The 16,906-nt window shown below is 39.4% G+C and overlaps 4 protein-coding genes across 5 annotated transcripts in view; 2 read left to right on the top strand and 2 right to left on the bottom strand.

Moving 5' to 3' along the window:
- Positions 1-1,657, bottom strand: part of uck1 (uridine-cytidine kinase 1) — a 3,772-nt gene extending 2,115 nt beyond the window's left edge. The window contains exon 1 of the mRNA XM_072454622.1: positions 1,358-1,657. Within this exon, the coding sequence (XP_072310723.1) occupies positions 1,358-1,645 (288 nt within the window). The 5' untranslated portion in view covers positions 1,646-1,657. The remainder of the gene's footprint in view (positions 1-1,357) is intronic.
- phyhd1 (phytanoyl-CoA dioxygenase domain containing 1) overlaps positions 1-14,016 on the top strand; it is a 120,398-nt gene extending 106,382 nt beyond the window's left edge. Inside the window, exons 2-11 of one of the 2 annotated variants that reach the window (XM_072454627.1) lie at positions 11,625-11,677; positions 11,813-11,971; positions 12,240-12,315; positions 12,384-12,431; positions 12,508-12,563; positions 12,853-12,915; positions 12,994-13,015; positions 13,092-13,220; positions 13,280-13,396; positions 13,490-14,016. In XM_072454627.1, coding sequence (XP_072310728.1) covers positions 11,625-11,677; positions 11,813-11,971; positions 12,240-12,315; positions 12,384-12,431; positions 12,508-12,563; positions 12,853-12,915; positions 12,994-13,015; positions 13,092-13,220; positions 13,280-13,396; positions 13,490-13,650 — 884 coding nt within the window. In that variant the 3' untranslated portion in view covers positions 13,651-14,016. Of the gene's footprint in view, positions 1-11,489; positions 11,678-11,812; positions 11,972-12,239; positions 12,316-12,383; positions 12,432-12,507; positions 12,564-12,852; positions 12,916-12,993; positions 13,016-13,091; positions 13,221-13,279; positions 13,397-13,489 lie in introns of those variants that run through there. The other variant, XM_072454628.1, reaches the window with a different exon arrangement.
- On the top strand, positions 5,228-10,466 carry lrrc8aa (leucine rich repeat containing 8 VRAC subunit Aa). Its single transcript, XM_072454624.1, has 3 exons — positions 5,228-5,351; positions 6,790-8,917; positions 9,057-10,466. Exons 2-3 carry the CDS (start codon positions 6,800-6,802, stop codon positions 9,330-9,332), a joined length of 2,394 nt encoding a protein of 797 aa, XP_072310725.1. The 5' UTR covers positions 5,228-5,351; positions 6,790-6,799; the 3' UTR covers positions 9,333-10,466.
- Positions 14,017-14,125: 109 nt separating the features above from the next.
- dolk (dolichol kinase) lies at positions 14,126-16,906 on the bottom strand. The gene is made up of 2 exons (XM_072454625.1): positions 16,770-16,906; positions 14,126-16,374 (listed from the first exon to the last, which is right to left on the bottom strand). Exon 2 carries the CDS (start codon positions 16,265-16,267, stop codon positions 14,669-14,671), a length of 1,599 nt encoding a protein of 532 aa, XP_072310726.1. The 5' UTR covers positions 16,268-16,374; positions 16,770-16,906; the 3' UTR covers positions 14,126-14,668.

A 16,906-nucleotide genomic window follows, 5' to 3' on the forward strand; every position in this document is an offset into this window, starting at 1 on the left:
TACATCTGAAATGTCTTGCTCAAGGACACAAAAAAATTTATGCACCAGTCTAAGATGGGATCAATCTGGCCGATTGATGGTTGAATAGACTATGCTATAGATAAGTTAAAGCATTTTTTTTCTTTATTTCCTCCTCCATTCCTCTCCAACCACTATAAAAGATACATTTGATCTAATACTCTCACAGAGTTTATACACCAAAATGCCTGCATGCTGCCCATGCTGTATCATTAATATAAATCGTAATCCGGTGTGCTTTATTTATTAACTTGAAACATGAAACGTGTCTACAGAAATAATATAAAATACTCCACACAACTCATAAAACAAAAATATTTCAGAGCTATAAAACTTCTATTGCGATATCCTCATAACAAATCCTCTGTTTTTCATCAGGACACAATTTTGTAAAAGTAGTCCAGGCTTATATTGTCAGTCTTTCTCTTGTTGAGGATTCACTGAGAATAAACAAAGGCTTTCTAGAAGTGTGTTCATCCCAAACTTAGACTGAAAAGAGAGTTTTCTGTTTCATAGATAGAGTTAACCTAAACTCTGAGATAATTCACAATACTCGCACCAGTGATCAGGGCCATGTCTCAATTCCCCGTCCTCACTTCCTTTCCTCTCCTCAATTCTTCAGCTGTCAACACATGCGCCATGTGCAATAACAAATATGTGACACACCCACCACCCTCACAAAAAAAGCTCAATAAGCTGTCGTTTTGGGTTGAGGCTTGCCTTAGACTGGAAGGAACTGACTTTGGAGGCAAGGTATCTCCACTGTCTGGGACTTCCTCACCCATTTCCCTCAGAGAATTGAGAAATTGAGGACAAGAGGAGGATGCCAGGAAAAATAAATGAGATAGGGCCAGTGAAGTAAAACTGTAGGCCTAATCCATTCTCCTCAGACCCCTTACTCTTAGAATATCAGACCATCAAACAATCAAACATACTTAATACAACACTAGATAAATGCAAACCTTTTCCCCTCAAGATCAGAGAACCACCCAAGGTTATCAGCAATTATGTGATGATTTGTGCACCCTTTACATGTCACAATCACCACTCCTTTGTGGTACGACAACTTTGATATCTTCTCAGTGGATCTGGTGGAACAAACCTGCAACCCAGACATATATTACAACACGGCGTTGGTTTATCGTTGTTAATAATTATTATAATATTATTTAATAATAAATATACATATATAAACACACATTATATATATATATATATATATATATATATAATTTTATATTTATATAAAATTATTATCATTATTTTAAATTCCCACGTGATCCTAAGAAACTGCTGGTACCTTGCATGTGTAAACAAGATGATAATGTGTTGATCTGACTTTTCCAATGGCGTTAAGGTCGTCATTTGAATGCGTTGCAAAGGCCCTGAAGCACAATCTTGGTTCAAATCTGTCAATTCCCACAAAAACATTCGTAATCCGCTCCCGTCGAGTGTGAACGCGCTGCTCTGTGGTCAAAGCTGATGTGAAATTGTACATTGAAGTCCTGGGTCTGTGGAGAGTTGACCCGGAGCAGTAAGTCCTGAATAAACTTGTGATCTTGTGCTTCTCCCGTGAGGCTAAAGCAGCGGCGCGAATCATTGTAATCATTGATGAAGCAGAGCTCATTCCATAAACATTTGTTCCATAAAAAAACAAAAATATTTTTTTCAGTCTGTCGCTGCTTCATGACACTACGTAGTGACGTGACAAAGCTGCGACAGACTCCGTGACGTCACTACTATCCAACCCATGGATCTATTATACTTTTCAACACAACTGTTTTTACGTTAGATTTGAGCTCAGAAAGGAGTGGTACGATTTGAATAAATCTATAAAATGTCTGATACAGGGGCTAGTCTCTCTATTTACGACAGTAAATATGGTTATTGCTTGAAGGAAAACAATATTTACAATGTCAAATATTTCTACATCCAAATCATACACAATATAAAATATATGATGATTTACATTAGGAATATTTGACATTTTTAGAGACAACAACTTTCTAATATCACTCCAGATTTTTTGGGACACAGGACAACTTTTTAAAAGGTGCTCTAAAGTTGCATCAAAGAAATCAGAAAAGGCACATCCTATTGTATCAAATTTAAATTGTTTATGAAGAAAATGGGACACTTACGTATAATGGCCAATAAATTAATGAGAATAATCTCATAAAGTAATGAGAATAAACTCCTTAACGAGCTGCGCTCATGCCATGGCCATAAGCACTATGTCTTTATAGTATATATAAATATATAAAATATAATAGCAGCAGCATCACAGAGAGGGAGAGGAAGAAGCTGGACAAAGTCATCAAGAAGTCCAGCTCCGTCCTGGGCTGCGCTCTGGAGGTGGGGGACGCAGGAGGTGGGGGACAGAAGGGTCCTGGCTAGATTCACATCTATGCTTGACCATGAGTGTCACCCCCTGCTGGACACTCTGTCCGCTCTGGAGAGCAGCTTCAGTGAGAGACTGATCCACCCTCGCTGTGTGAAGGAAAGGTTTCACAGGTCTTTCCTTCCTGCTGCTGTCAGACTTTATAACAAACACTGTTAGTCCTGAACACTCGCAATACTGACCTAACCATGTGCAATTCTGTCATATGTGCAATTACTGTCGTGATTCATGTGCAATTACTGTGAAATTCATGTGCAATCCATGTGCCGTTGTGACACATATTCATGTGCAATTACTGTCGTGATCACATGCAATGGCATTTATGTATTTATTTATTTATTTATTTTTGTCTTTATTACTTTTTCCCCTCATCCCTTGTTGGGTTTTGTCTATAGGAGTTTTTGTTTATAGGAGATCTTCTACTGAAAGTGTTTTTTTTCAAACTTCCTATAAGTGATCTGTTCTTTTCTTCTGTATCTACCTCTGTATCTACCTGCGTTGCATCAATGAAATTTCCCCCTCTTTTCATGTAGGCTCTCCCCTGCTGTCCAAACAGGGGCCGGTGGGCTGTAGAATCAGGCTGATCTTCAAGACATCAGGGATCAAGTTAAATACTGCAGGTTCTGTTCTCCACTTGTGAGCTTTTCTTAGTAGAATTCCTTGGAGCTGTCAACAGTTATGCTATAGGGCCAGATGCTGATGCCCAAACTGTGGGTTTAGGATGACACTTCATGGCATAACCCTGAAGCACATGGCAAGATAGGGGGGAATGGATGAGGGGCACGCGAGTGTGGTTGAAATTGAACTTGAGTAAATTCAAACCTGGTCAAACATTGAAGCCAGGGTTTTGTGTTGGTTATTTTTGTGGAACGTGAACAATATGTAAATGTACAAAACCGTTAATGTTACTCAGTTATTGGCTCCTTTATGTTGTGGTAATTGTTTATGCTCTTGGCTCAAACAATTAAGGGGCCGGTGTGTAGGAGCCATTTGGACTGCCCTTCATATGTCCACCTCCACATCCAGGGTTTGATGGTGCAGAAACATATGATTTTTGACCATGTCTAGTGTAGTTCCATGTGTTATTGTGGCAAAGGTGAGCCAAATAAATTAATTTGAACTATTTCACAGGACTATTTTTTTGATGCTTTGGAAGAAACTCGTGCTTAAAGACTTCTGTGCACCTTCAATCAGAAGTGGCTGTTTTGGCATATCAAACTAGACTCTACAAATACGCTTCACTTTCTGCATTATTACCAACCATCTGTAAATCTGTGTAAATATCTGTATACATACCGAGACCAAGTTTATTTTTTACCTTATTTATTAGTAAATTCTTAATTTATGCATGCCACATTTGACCCTATAGACGTTGCTATTTTATTATTCATTGTTTTATGTTGCACCTTAATGCCGAAACGTGTTCCTATGTTTACGAACTATGTTCATTGAAGATTGTAGCTTTAGAAATACTATGATATTCTCTGTGTACAAACCAAATTAAGTTGGTCAACAAATCCCTTATGGTCCATTATATCAGTTACAAACTGAATTCCTTTGTTAGTCCAATCAGACTTGAATACTGACTTCCTGTTGATTAGTATTGATCTGTTGTTCCACAGGACTGACCTATGTGGAGTAAAGTTATGTGTGAATATAATTTTCAAAAGATGCAAAATTTGACTGATATTTTATCTTGGTTATCTAAAAGTCACACCTTAAGAAAAAATCTAGACTGCCAAAATTATTTTAAAAAATAGCCCTAGGAATGTGAAACCACATGGAGTTGGGTGAAGCATTTTTTTTAACCAATTGACTCTGAAGGAAACAATCAAGACCTCAAAATCTAACGGCCTGTTCAGACCACGGGCCATTTATTCAAATGGGCACCGATGGGCAAAATGTTTGTAAAATCTCATTCTAAGGTGATCCCTGTAATGAGGAATCTTTACGTGAATGGTGTTGAGTTATCAGATTATAAATGTAACAAATATATACGAAGTTGTTTACTGAACTATAGTGTCACTAACTCCCTTAAAAGGGATTATTTCCTCAAATATGTTGAAAAACAACACACAAAAATAAGATTTAAGTATCGGTCTTTTATTGAAAATAGATGTGGGTAATTGTACATTCTGTAAGAAGGAAAATTAGGATTTGGATCATTTGGCTTGACCTTCAAAACTGCATTAAGTCTAAAGGGATTAAAATTAGAAATATATCCATTATTGATATTTTGTTTGGCACTTTTATCAATTGTCTAATTGAAAATTGTATTAATAATATTATTTTATAAGCAAAATATTACATACATAAATGTCGGTTTAGTCCATCCCAAACGTTATTCATTGTAGGAATGAGCTAAAGTCTTATAAAATATTATCCTGTACATTTATTTTGCAAATTTTATTTTATTGTGAATGAACAGTTATCTTGTTCATTGTATATTTGTACGGTACCTGATTTTTTTTTTTTGCTTTGTTTTGTCATTTTATTTTTTAATAAAATCTGAAATGTAATTGTTTTCACTATGTTTTTGTGAAATGTGTTATAGTTTGAAATTGAAAGTCTGCTCTTGTGTCTATTATGTATATGAAGCCTATTTAATTATGAAATAATAATGATAATAATCATAATTGTAATATTAATTCTAATGATAACAATAATAATAATAATACTTACCATTCTAAAATGCAACACGTATTTTCGCTCAAAAACATGGTATTTGAGACTCTATTGTATGTTGTTCTCCAGCCCAGCAGGTGGCGACAAAGCTCGACTCCGTGAGCTATCAAAAAGAAAGAGAAAGCCATAAAAGCACGCAGTTTGTTCTACGAGGCCTCGACCAACAACACTACAGCGCCTTAAAACGTGAGAGAAATGTTTGAACCCAAAGTCGAGAGGATTAGAGGTACAAACTGCACTAAAGCTGGTGAGTACAAATAAAAAGTGAAGGTGATTGTGCAAAGAAACGCGTTTTGTTTGCCCGAGTATGAGTATCAAGGAAATTCAACTTTCCTTGGAAAAGGTCCCCTCAGGGCGAGGAATCCTGAACACGACAGACTCGTTTTTCACGCCTGGATTAATGTGTGACACTGCTGTAATCATGAGTGATTTTAGGTTTACGGGGGTCTTTAAAAGTAGCTGTGCAAAATGTGTTGGTGTGATGATGTTTTGATGAATTAATAACTTAATATTTGAAAATGTAAAGGATTGTAACCAATAAACTGGTGCAGACCACGGTGACGTTACTACGCGTTTGAATCACCATGAATTATCACACACATCTCAAAACACAAGTCATTTGTGTGATCACTCAGAGCTCTGAAATATTGTTTTATTGTTTGTTGCCACAGAGGAGCATTATAAGTGAAACCAAAGGAGAGTTTTCCATTATAAACGCAGAGTGAATCATCGTTATCTGAAGTTCTGCAGCTCTTGTCATCTTTGTGCTCTGATTATGGACATTATATTAATAATATGGATTATATGCACACAAAAAATCAGATCCTTATCTGATTTCTGGAGATATCAGATTATTGTTATCATCTACTGTGAGAAACCTTATTTCTTTCAGAATTCTTTTTCCTGGTAGAATATTTTTTTCCTTCTTTATTTCAGAAAATCAGGCAAAAAAGGGCCAACTAATATGACAAAGACACAAGTGAAGGATTTTTTTGGTCTACTACTAGTGATTTTTTTAACAAATTGATGAATCTTCGGATTATTCTTTTGATTAATCGATTAATTGTTGAACAAATAAAGGCCCATGAATTTGAGCATTTACTAAATTAGATCAAAATAAAGTGAAGCCACATGAGGACAGTCGAAGCAATGTTTTAGTGAAAACACTATGTTTACACATTCCTGTGTTGATTCATGTCATTCCTGCTCTGTCAGGGCCAAAAACCTCTTCTTTCAGCACATGTTTTGGAGTCCGTCCTTAGGCCAGGTAACGGTTATCAAGTTACTAAATTAGTTAAGAATGTAAGTTATTTTTGTATGATTATTTTGGCCCTTAGGCTTTATAAGACAGCTGAGAAATGGGGATGAGAGGGATGGGAAGACATGCAGTAAAGTGTCTGAGCCAGGATTCAAACTCACTGCACATGGAGCCTGGGCATGTGTGCCGTCGCCTTAACCATTTGGCCACCGAGCAACACCCAAGATTTATTTTGTGCATGTACACTCACGCCGAATATCAGATTGAATTATTATTGGATTATTTAATTATTCTAGTTCTCATATTTTCACTGGCCCTGATGTAAATGTACCCAATGTCTTAACATAGAATATCCACTGTGTATTAGCCATTAAAGATGTAAATAACTGTTACCCTAGGGCTAACCCTAAATGTTGTTTCTTTTCAGATAAACCATCATGATACCCATCACAGAACTCCGGTATTTTGCCGACACCCAGCCGGCGTACCGCATCCTAAAGCCATGGTGGGACGTTTTCACAGACTACATCTCGATCGTCATGCTGATGATCGCGGTGTTTGGCGGGACACTGCAGGTCACTCAGGACAAGATGATATGCCTGCCTTGCAAGTGGGTGAGCAGTGCAACCTGTGAGACGAGGCCGGTGCCAAACATCACCGTTCCCTACGCCCCGGAGCCTAAAGGCATTCAGTATGACCTTGACCGCCATCAGTATAATTATGTTGACGCTGTGTGCTACGAGAACAAACTGCACTGGTTTGCCAAGTATTTCCCCTATCTGGTGCTGCTCCACACGCTCATCTTTCTTGCCTGCAGTAACTTCTGGTTCAAGTTCCCACGCACAAGTTCAAAACTGGAGCATTTTGTCTCCATACTCCTCAAGTGCTTCGACTCGCCGTGGACAACCAGAGCTTTGTCTGAGACTGTGGTGGAGGAGAGTGACCCGAAGCCTCCGGGCAAAATGAACGGCTCTGTGGACAAGAAGGCCTCTAGTATCAGCGAAGACGTGGAGGCTAGTGTGCCCATGCTTCAGCGCACAAAGTCCAGAATTGAACAAGGGATCGTAGACCGTTCGGACACTGGGGTTTTAGATAAGAAGGAGGGCGAGCAGGCCAAGGCACTTTTTGAAAAAGTGAAGAAGTTTAGGATTCACGTTGAAGAGGGCGATATTGTCTATAGTCTTTACATACGGCAGACCATCATCAAAGTCATCAAGTTTATCCTAATCATTTCTTACACGGCGTACTACGTCCAGAATATAAAGTTTAATGTAGTGTGCGACGTAAAGTCCATGGAGACTCTCACAGGGTACGGCATGTTTTACTGCGCCCACCCGCTGGCGACGCTTTTTAAGATTTTGGCGTGTTTTTACATTAGCCTGGTTCTTGTTTATGGTTTGATCTGCATGTACACTCTTTGTTGGATGGTCAGTCGATCACTAAAAAGATACTCATTTGAGTCAATCCGCGAAGAAAGTCGTTATAGTGACATTCCCGATGTTAAGAATGATTTTGCCTTCATGTTACATATGATAGACCAGTACGACCCTTTGTACTCGAAGCGTTTTGCAGTTTTTCTCTCCGAGGTGAGCGAAAACAAGCTGAGGCAACTCAACCTGAATAATGAGTGGACCCTAGAGAAGCTTAGGCAGCGCATCACCAAGAACTCCCAGGATAAGCTGGAGCTGCATCTCTTTATGCTCAGTGGCATTCCTGACACAGTGTTTGATCTGGTGGAGATCGAAGTACTCAAACTTGAGCTTATACCAGACGTGACTATTCCTCCAATCATCGCACAGCTGTCCAATTTGAGAGAGATGTGGCTGTATCATACACCAGCTAAAATTGAGGCCCCGGCGCTGGCTTTCCTGAAGGAGAACCTCAAGTCCCTTCACATAAAGTTTACTGACATTAAGGAGATCCCATTATGGATTTACAGTTTAAAGAACCTGTGTGAGCTGCACCTAACGGGTAACCTCAGCGCTGACAACAATCGCTTTATTGTCATTGATGGTCTACGTGAGCTCAAACGGCTTAAAGTGCTGCGTTTGAAGAGCAACCTGACTAAACTCCCCCAGGTTGTGACTGATGTCGGTGTTCATCTTCAGAAGCTCTCCGTCAACAACGAAGGAACGAAGCTCATGGTGCTCAACAGTCTGAAGAAAATGGTCAACCTCTCGGAGCTTGAACTGGTTCGCTGTGACCTTGAACGCATCCCACACTCCATTTTTAGTTTGCACAACCTGCAGGAGATCGACCTGAAGGACAATAATCTGAAGACCATTGAGGAGATCATCAGCTTTCAGCACTTGCACCGCCTTGTGTGCCTCAAACTGTGGTACAACCAGATTGCATACATCCCCATTCAGATCGGTACGCTCACCAACCTGGAGAAGCTCTATCTCAATAGGAACAAGATTGAGAAAATCCCCAACCAGCTGTTCTTCTGCAGCAAGCTTCGATTCCTAGACCTGAGTCACAATGACCTGACGAGCATCCCAGCAGTTGTTGGCTCTCTACAAAACCTGCAGTACTTTGCCGTAACTGCAAATAGGGTGAGTTTCATCTCCTTTTTGAATATTCTTTTCACAGACTGTTGTGTATTTCATTGTTCGTGGAAACGCATACGTTCATGATATTGTTGTGATGGCAATTGCATTAAATATTATGTTTTTATTCTTGGGGTTCTTTCAGATCGAGACATTGCCTCCTGAGTTATTCCAGTGCAAGAAGCTGCGCACTTTGAATCTTGGAAACAACTGCCTGCAGACGCTTCCGTCGCGCTTTGGAGAGCTCACTGGCTTAACTCAGCTGGAGCTCAGAGGGAACCGGCTGGAGTGCCTTCCCGTGGAGCTCGGAGAGTGTCGCCTTCTAAAGAGAAGTGGCCTGGTCGTGGAGGAAGATCTCTTCAACACTTTGCCATCAGATGTGAAGGAGCAGCTTTGGAGGGCTGATAAGGAGCAAGTTTGAATACTTGTCTAAAGCTTTACTGTTGGAGTTTAATAGGCTGGTAATCCTAAAGAAGTGAACATCAGCCACTGAGCTCAGAAACGCTGCCTGGCTGTTTTTATTAGTTCTGCCTCTATATCAAAATCTTTTAATCGTTTAAATATTCACCATAGTGAATTTAAATTGATGCTTTTTTCAGCTTTCTGACATCCAAAATGAAAAGGCAAACGATGCTGAGTTCACTATTAATCATGCACTAATTTAAACAGTATTTTAGCAATACTTTGCCACCATATATCCATGAGAACCATGTCTGGGTTTCTTTTTACTGCCTTCAAGATGATCCAACAGCCGATGCCCTAATCTGACATCTCATCTTTCAATGGACATGTGTTGGACGTGAACGGGAGCATCAGTTCTTCAGTTGACCGTTCTCTAGTTTGACTCATAAACATCATCAGATTAGGCATTTTGCATGGTAAGAATAGTCTGTCTATAGTCTATAACTGAGTACAATTCAACATAACAGAGATATCTGCAAGTCTTATCAAAGATTGTATCTGTTGAAGCAGATTTTTAATGGCATGGTTTTCATCCACAGCGTCATGTTTCAGCATGTGAAGGAAGAGACTGGGTGGGGTTCTTCACCTAATGTTTTTTATCTGTTTTTATTGCCTTTTTGTATAGTATCTATGCCTGTAATTCAGAAATGACCTTTATCCAGTATATGGCAGTACTTGCTTTACTGTATTGTAGAGGTATGCCTTTTGAACAGGGTAAATAATATAAGATGGACTCCACACATGGTGCACATTTTCTTATTGTCTTAACATGAATGAAGCAAGCTTGCACAATATGATTAAGAGATATTTAAATTGTTTTTTCTTCACTACTATTGGGCCAAAGTGATTTCAGATACATTCATCAGCATGCTGTATCTGCTTGTGAATGGTGTCACTTACATAGACTAAATGAGTTTACTCCAACCGGGACAAGCACGAATTGTCAAAGCCTTATTTTAGATTTATGTGTTGAAAATCACCGTATTTAATCGCCTTGCTGGTATAATGCATTACCAAAATGTAACACTGGTGCTTTTGTTCTTACCAGCTTTATTTTGTTTATTTTGTATGGTCACTTTGAACTTTATTTCTTTTTTTACTTGTGGTTCACTCTTCAAGAAGGGTACGTTATGAGATGGGGACAGAAAAGTCAATAAAATGTTTTGTAAATGTCATTTTTGTTTTCCATTTTAAAAATGAGCCTTTTCTGCACATCGAAGGCTTTTTGTGCTTTACTCATTTCCCCCATTGCCAGATTTGCAAAACTTTCTGCCTTTTCAACCTTTTGCCTTGTCCTAAGAACGTCGTGTCAGCGAATTTAACAGCTGATTATGGAAAAAGTCGGTTACATGATCTGTGTTAATTTATAATCTAAGATATTGTACGTGCTTTGTTTGTTTTGTACCACTTTGTTAAGACTTTTTGAGGAGGCATGCCAGATTTGCGCACCTTTCTGAGAAACTTTAAATGATCTGTACATTTTAATGATTGGTGTGATGTACTATTCACCTCTGACAGAGCAGTTTGTATTGTTTTAATGTTTTGGTCGTTTGTTTCCCTGGTTTAACTTTACATGACGAGTGCCGTTTATTCAACCTCTGTTTTTGTAAAGTGGACAGTTTAGGTCCATCTGACCTGCGCTAAATCGAATCAGACCGTTGGCGAAATTTTTTTTGCTCAAAAAACGTTTCGAATTAAACTGCACTAAAAAATGGAAAGCAATCAATAAAGATGGTTATATATTAAAAAAAAAAAATAATATTTAGCTTTTAATTACTCAAATCAAGCCAAAGTCACATGTTTTTACAGTGATGAAGATTTCCCATTACAGTTGTGAATGTTTACATTTTGAATGAAATAACTTTATTTCTGAAGTTTGCTTGTGCCCCTATAGAAACATGTCATTAATAAAAACATACAAGTACGTTTTTATACAAGATTTCAAATAGATGGAAATGTATATTTTGCTTTTGTTCTGATGTGTGGGGAAGTGATGTGTTACCAGTTTAAAAAGTAACCAGTATTATGTAACTAATTACTTTTAGTGGTAACTTCCCCCAACGCTGGGCCTGAAACATGACATCTAGTGGTTTAAATGTGCCAATGCACTCGTGGAAAAAAAGTCCAAAATCCGATTAGTTCACTACCAGGTCATCACATGATCGGAAACGACGTGCGTTTGGTCCAGTCCAGGTCCAGGTCCAGTCCAGGGACGTGTACAGGAGAAGTTTCCTGTAAAATCTCTTACAAGTGAAAGCCCTTGCAGAAAATATGGATTTCATGACTGATCGTGACATGCAAACGGTAGGTAGCCGTTTGAACCAAGCTCATTTTCTGCGTGCTTATAGTCGAGTTATAGTCTACTTTACTTTAACACCACTATCACACATAGCACACATAAAGCGTGTTGCAGAGGCTCAGTGTGATGTTTGTGCTCAGTACGTGGAGGATGGTTACGTGGTGTTGGACGCGCTGCTCTCTCCACGAGAGTGCGATGAACTCAGGCAAAGGATGAGTGAGATTGTGGAGCAGATGCACGTCCCAGAGCACTGTCGCACCACGTTCTCCACATATCACGACGAACAACTCAAAACACAGGTAACACGGTGCAGTTTTTAAATGTGAAGATAAATGAGATGTAGTCTATGTGATTTACCCAGGATGCTTCTTGTACATGCTTCATTTTAAAGATGCAGGTAAATGTCCCCCTTTTCACAAGCTTTTGACCTGCACGACTGCTGCAAGTGTTTTCTGTGACCTTAAGTGACCTTTTGGCTAAATTAAAACCCTTATGTCAACACTGTCTGACAGACCTACTTTTTACCCATTTTTTGTAAAGATGACCAATTACCTTTACAATCCACAGGGAAATGCAGATTATTTTATCACCAGTGGAGATAAGATTCGATTTTTCTTTGAAAAGGGAGTTTTTGATGACAAGGGTAGGTCTATCGAAACCGTATTATGTCATTGTTAAATGTAATTGCAGACATTTTCTCTTCTCTTGCAGGAGAGTTCATTGTCCCCAGACAGACGTCAGTCAATAAAGTAGGACATGGTGAGGAACAAAAACATGTCTGTCCCATTTTTTATTTTGTAGCCTACACCAATACTTAATTTTAATTGTTTTTAAGCCCTCCATGCCTACGAGCCTTTGTATAAAAAAGTTACACATTCTCCCAAAATGCAGGTGAGTTGACCCTTGAATTTAGATGAACAACTGCAAATGGCACTAGTGGAGAAATCCACTTTACAAAGAAATCAACCTGGACAAAGTATTGGACATGTGAAGGTGGACACAAAACGAAAGGAAAGCAAAGCAAATGCCACTGACTGCACCAAAACTGCGGCAGCACTAACGAGCGATGGGAACATCATTTTCAACCGTTTAGAAACAAATCTGTTAATGTGTCCAATGCCTTTTCCATGGATTGTTTCACATTATTGCAATAAACCGGTCTTGAATGTTCTTGTCCAAGGGTGTTGCAAAGAAGCTAGGTCTAAGAAGTCCTGTTATTTTACAAAGCATGTACATCTTTAAGGTAAGTTTATCATTTATGCAGTTAAACCAACAAAGTTGTTACAATGGATTGTGCTTTTTATTTTTATTTATTTTGTAGCAACCAGGGATTGGAGGAGAAGGTGGGAAAGATATTACCTCCTGATAGATTTTCATACATTATTGAATTGCATTATAAGTTATTGTGTATCACCTCAGTAACACCACATCAAGATGCCACATTTTTGTACACTGAGCCCCTGGGGAGAGTCGTGGGTGTGTGGATTGCTTTAGAAGATGCTACTGTCGAAAACGGCTGCCTTTGGTTTATCCCAGGATCTCAAAAGAGTGAGTATAACTTTGTAATATTTTATATTATTTTATACTCAAATTAAATGTTCATGTAGATGGCATAACCCGGCGTATGGTGCGTAGTCCAAAGGGCACTTATCCACTGACCAACTTCATTGGTCAGGAACAGACCTATGAAGACAATAAGTTTGTCCCTGCACCTGTTAAAAAAGGTACATTTTGCAGACATTTGTCATACATGGACATTACATTTAACTGTGACAAACATGAACCAGACTTTTATGAACTCTAATAACTTGGTGCAGGTGGTGTGGTCCTTATCCATGGTGAAGTAGTTCATCGTAGCCATGAAAACACATCAGAAAGTTCCCGTCACGTCTACACTTTCCATATGATGGAGTCCCAGGACGCCAAGTGGAGCCCCGAAAACTGGCAAGTTTGGCTTGTATTTATAAGACGAAATTAAGATGACTTTATTTTTATTTCTTGCCTTACAGGTTGCAGCCCACTGAGGAACTCCCCTTCCCCCCACTTTATACAAAATAAATGCTGAACCACATAAATATCATGTGTTCACACTTTTTATTTAGTTTAACCGTCCATTTCTTCAAACACCTTTGGGGCAGCAGATCGCACTGATTTATATCCAATATTGTAATTTCCTGTTTCAGAATATGGTTCAAGTTGTTTATTGAAAGACTATAGTAAAATAGCTTGTATTTTAAATAACATTGCATTGGAAATATTCACGGAAAAAAACAACAAAGTTGAATATTTATAAATAACTTGAGAGACTATCTTATGAAAGAAGAGATACATTATTTTTGTTTTCACAGTAAATGTTAAAAATGGTAAAGCAGTCAGATCATGCAGATACAATGACAATATGTTTCTGATAAAGATGACCTGGATACAAAAACATTTGAAAATGAACTTTTCTTTAGGTCTATTCACACACAAAAAGGACTCTGCATGTTTAATTATTATTTTGACTTGTTCATTAAATGGTTCTACAAAGTCACAGAAAATAGAATTCTTCTATAGAACAGATTTATTATCATGCAGACCATAATTAAGACGCAAAGAATCCCTTCTGAAGCAAATCACACGGGCTCCAGCCATTTATTCATACTGTTGTGTTAAATTATACAAATATTAAGGCAACCCCTGTTTCATTTAATATTCTTTCATCACCTTCAGAGAATAGGCAAACTTTATTTATTTTTTTACATTTAAGTCTGTTCTTGAAGGGCAGTATCCCTCACTTAAAGGGTTAATTAAAAGGTAGTACCATTTAGTTTGCCACTTTACAAAATATGTCATTTACAGCCAGCCAGAGAACAACTAAATCAAATCATTGTGCTCCATAATAATTTGAATTCTTTGTCTCCATGCAATACCATGTAACTAGGCATATTTTGATCACAACACATTGCTTTGACAAAAGGTGTTGTATTCATTTGTGTTTTGTAATTACTTGTTGCTTAAAGCAACAGCAGGATGAAGAGGTACAGCGGCAGGAGGAGGTTGTCGATTTGTGAGGTGTAAGCCTCTAGCATGGCCACCAGAGTGATGGAACCAACAATCCATGAGTAGGTTGAGTTCAGATTGATATTCCCATCAAAGATAAGAAACAATGCCACAGCAATGATCTGTGCAAACACTGATGTTGCAGTCCCCTCCATGGTTTTCTTTGTGCCTGGCCATCGGATCTCACCCATTGTGCTGCCAAACACAGATGCCATGGTGTCTCCAATTCCAACAGCCAGCACACCAGCATAAGGCACCAGGCCTCCTGCACCAGGGAGTACACCTTTAGGAGCACAGGGCCCTGGGAAAAGCCACACAGGCAGAGACATTCCCATGAGCAGATAGATGTGTGTGAGGATGAGAGGCCCAGAGTCCCTCTCATCCAGGAATAATGTAAGCAACTGCCGTAGAAGCTGGCCGAGTGGTTGTATCCGGAAATAACGCACATATTCCAAGAACAAAAACACTGCAAGGCAACCAACAGATGCCACATGAAGCAACTGTCGGTCGTAGATCAGCCCAGGAACATATGTGGCCACTACAATCAGGTGAAAGTACTTTCTGACTACTGTTGATGCTTGATGCTTTTTGGAGCCTGACTGTCGCTGATAATTTTGTTGTAGAACAACACAAGTGGCCCCTACTGCTAAGAAAACCCAATACCCCAGAAGACACAGTCTCTTGTCATTTAATGTGAGAAAGTCTATTAGCCACATAATGGGATGGCGTCCGATAAACAATGCCAGCCACGGCAGCAGGATTCCAAGCCCCAAGACGGCAGTCATTATGTGGAAAAATAGAGATGAAACCCATGTTTCTGACTCCATGAAGCAGAAGAGCAAGGCAAAGATCATTCCCAGTAACAAAGAACCCAAGACTACCACTGGCAGTAAATAGTTAACTGGGTCACCTTTGACCTCAGCCAGATTCAGAGAGCGTTTAATGAGCTGGTTAACAATGAAACTAATTCCTCCAACAATGAGAAGGGCTTCTCCAGGTGTGAAGCAGCGCGGTAATAGATAAAGAACAATCAGGCTGAGATACACAAATATTAATAGCACCTCTAAAACCTCAATGACCTCAGAGACAGTGAGTGTCTGTTTTGTTGTATAGACAATGGCACTGGCAGCTATACCTGCGATAACGCATGTGTTTGTGGGCAGAGGTCTGGTGATGCCAAGAGCAATCAGAGAGAGAAACAGAGCCAGCATCATGCCCGTTATTGTCATGACCATGGAGAAGCGCTCAAAATAAACATTTCCTGAAGCAGAGCATTTTTCTCTTAATGCTAGTCCTAGCAGGGGCAAGACCATCGATGCTGGGACAATGCCACTGTTTGCAGAGGGGCGAAACTGAAATACAGCGCCTCCTGATTTGAGCAGACGGTCCCATTTGTGTTGTACATAGAACGCTTGAATGAAGAGGGCGATACAGCACCAGGAGTGCTGGTTCCAGACCGCCAGGTGGACACACAGCACCACCGCCAGCACCACAGAGGACTCCACTATTGCTGGGTTGATCTCCATCACTGCAGGACTGAGGCGGTGAAGCATCAGGGGATGGATATGAGCAGATGGTGAAGGTGTGATGAACCTCTGTCACTTCCTCTGAATGGGACCATTCATCATCTAGCAGACACTCTAGTTTGGGGTTAATGCACCTGCAAAAAAAAAAAAACCACACAATTAAATCCTATAAATGACCAGGATCTACAGCTCACAACTTCTCACAAAAGGTCAGCACCAGTCAAACAGAAAACATACTCAACCATTTTCTTTAAACTTATCACCAAACAGAGCAGGGAATATAACCAGTAAATGGTCAAAGCATTTCAATGATAGAATTACACATAAAGAGAAGGCTTTTGTTGCAGTGAGGTTTGGGGTGATTTAAAAAGTCTAATTTAGCACAAGAGAGTAAATTCCTATGGCGTGGGTGAATATGCAGTACAATAATGAACACACAGCCTGCACACTAGTGTCAATGGGAAGGCGTCAAGCTCGTGCTGATGTAGAGCAGACTGTGCAGCGTGTAGACAAACACAAACATACATACCGCTTACTATTTCAGACGTAAGATGCACACGTGTGTTTTCTGAACACAGAGGAGTCTTTTTTTTGTCCTCGACTGTCGCTTTTAGCCATGGATATGTTCTCTCACCCAGAAGGAGGAGGCCATGTTTGACAGCGCGG

Source organism: Eucyclogobius newberryi, unplaced genomic scaffold, assembly GCF_026437365.1.
Source record: "Eucyclogobius newberryi isolate DKJ021-1_F unplaced genomic scaffold, fEucNew1.0.hap1 SCAF_2, whole genome shotgun sequence".
Classification (NCBI taxonomy): domain Eukaryota; kingdom Metazoa; phylum Chordata; class Actinopteri; order Gobiiformes; family Gobiidae; genus Eucyclogobius; species Eucyclogobius newberryi.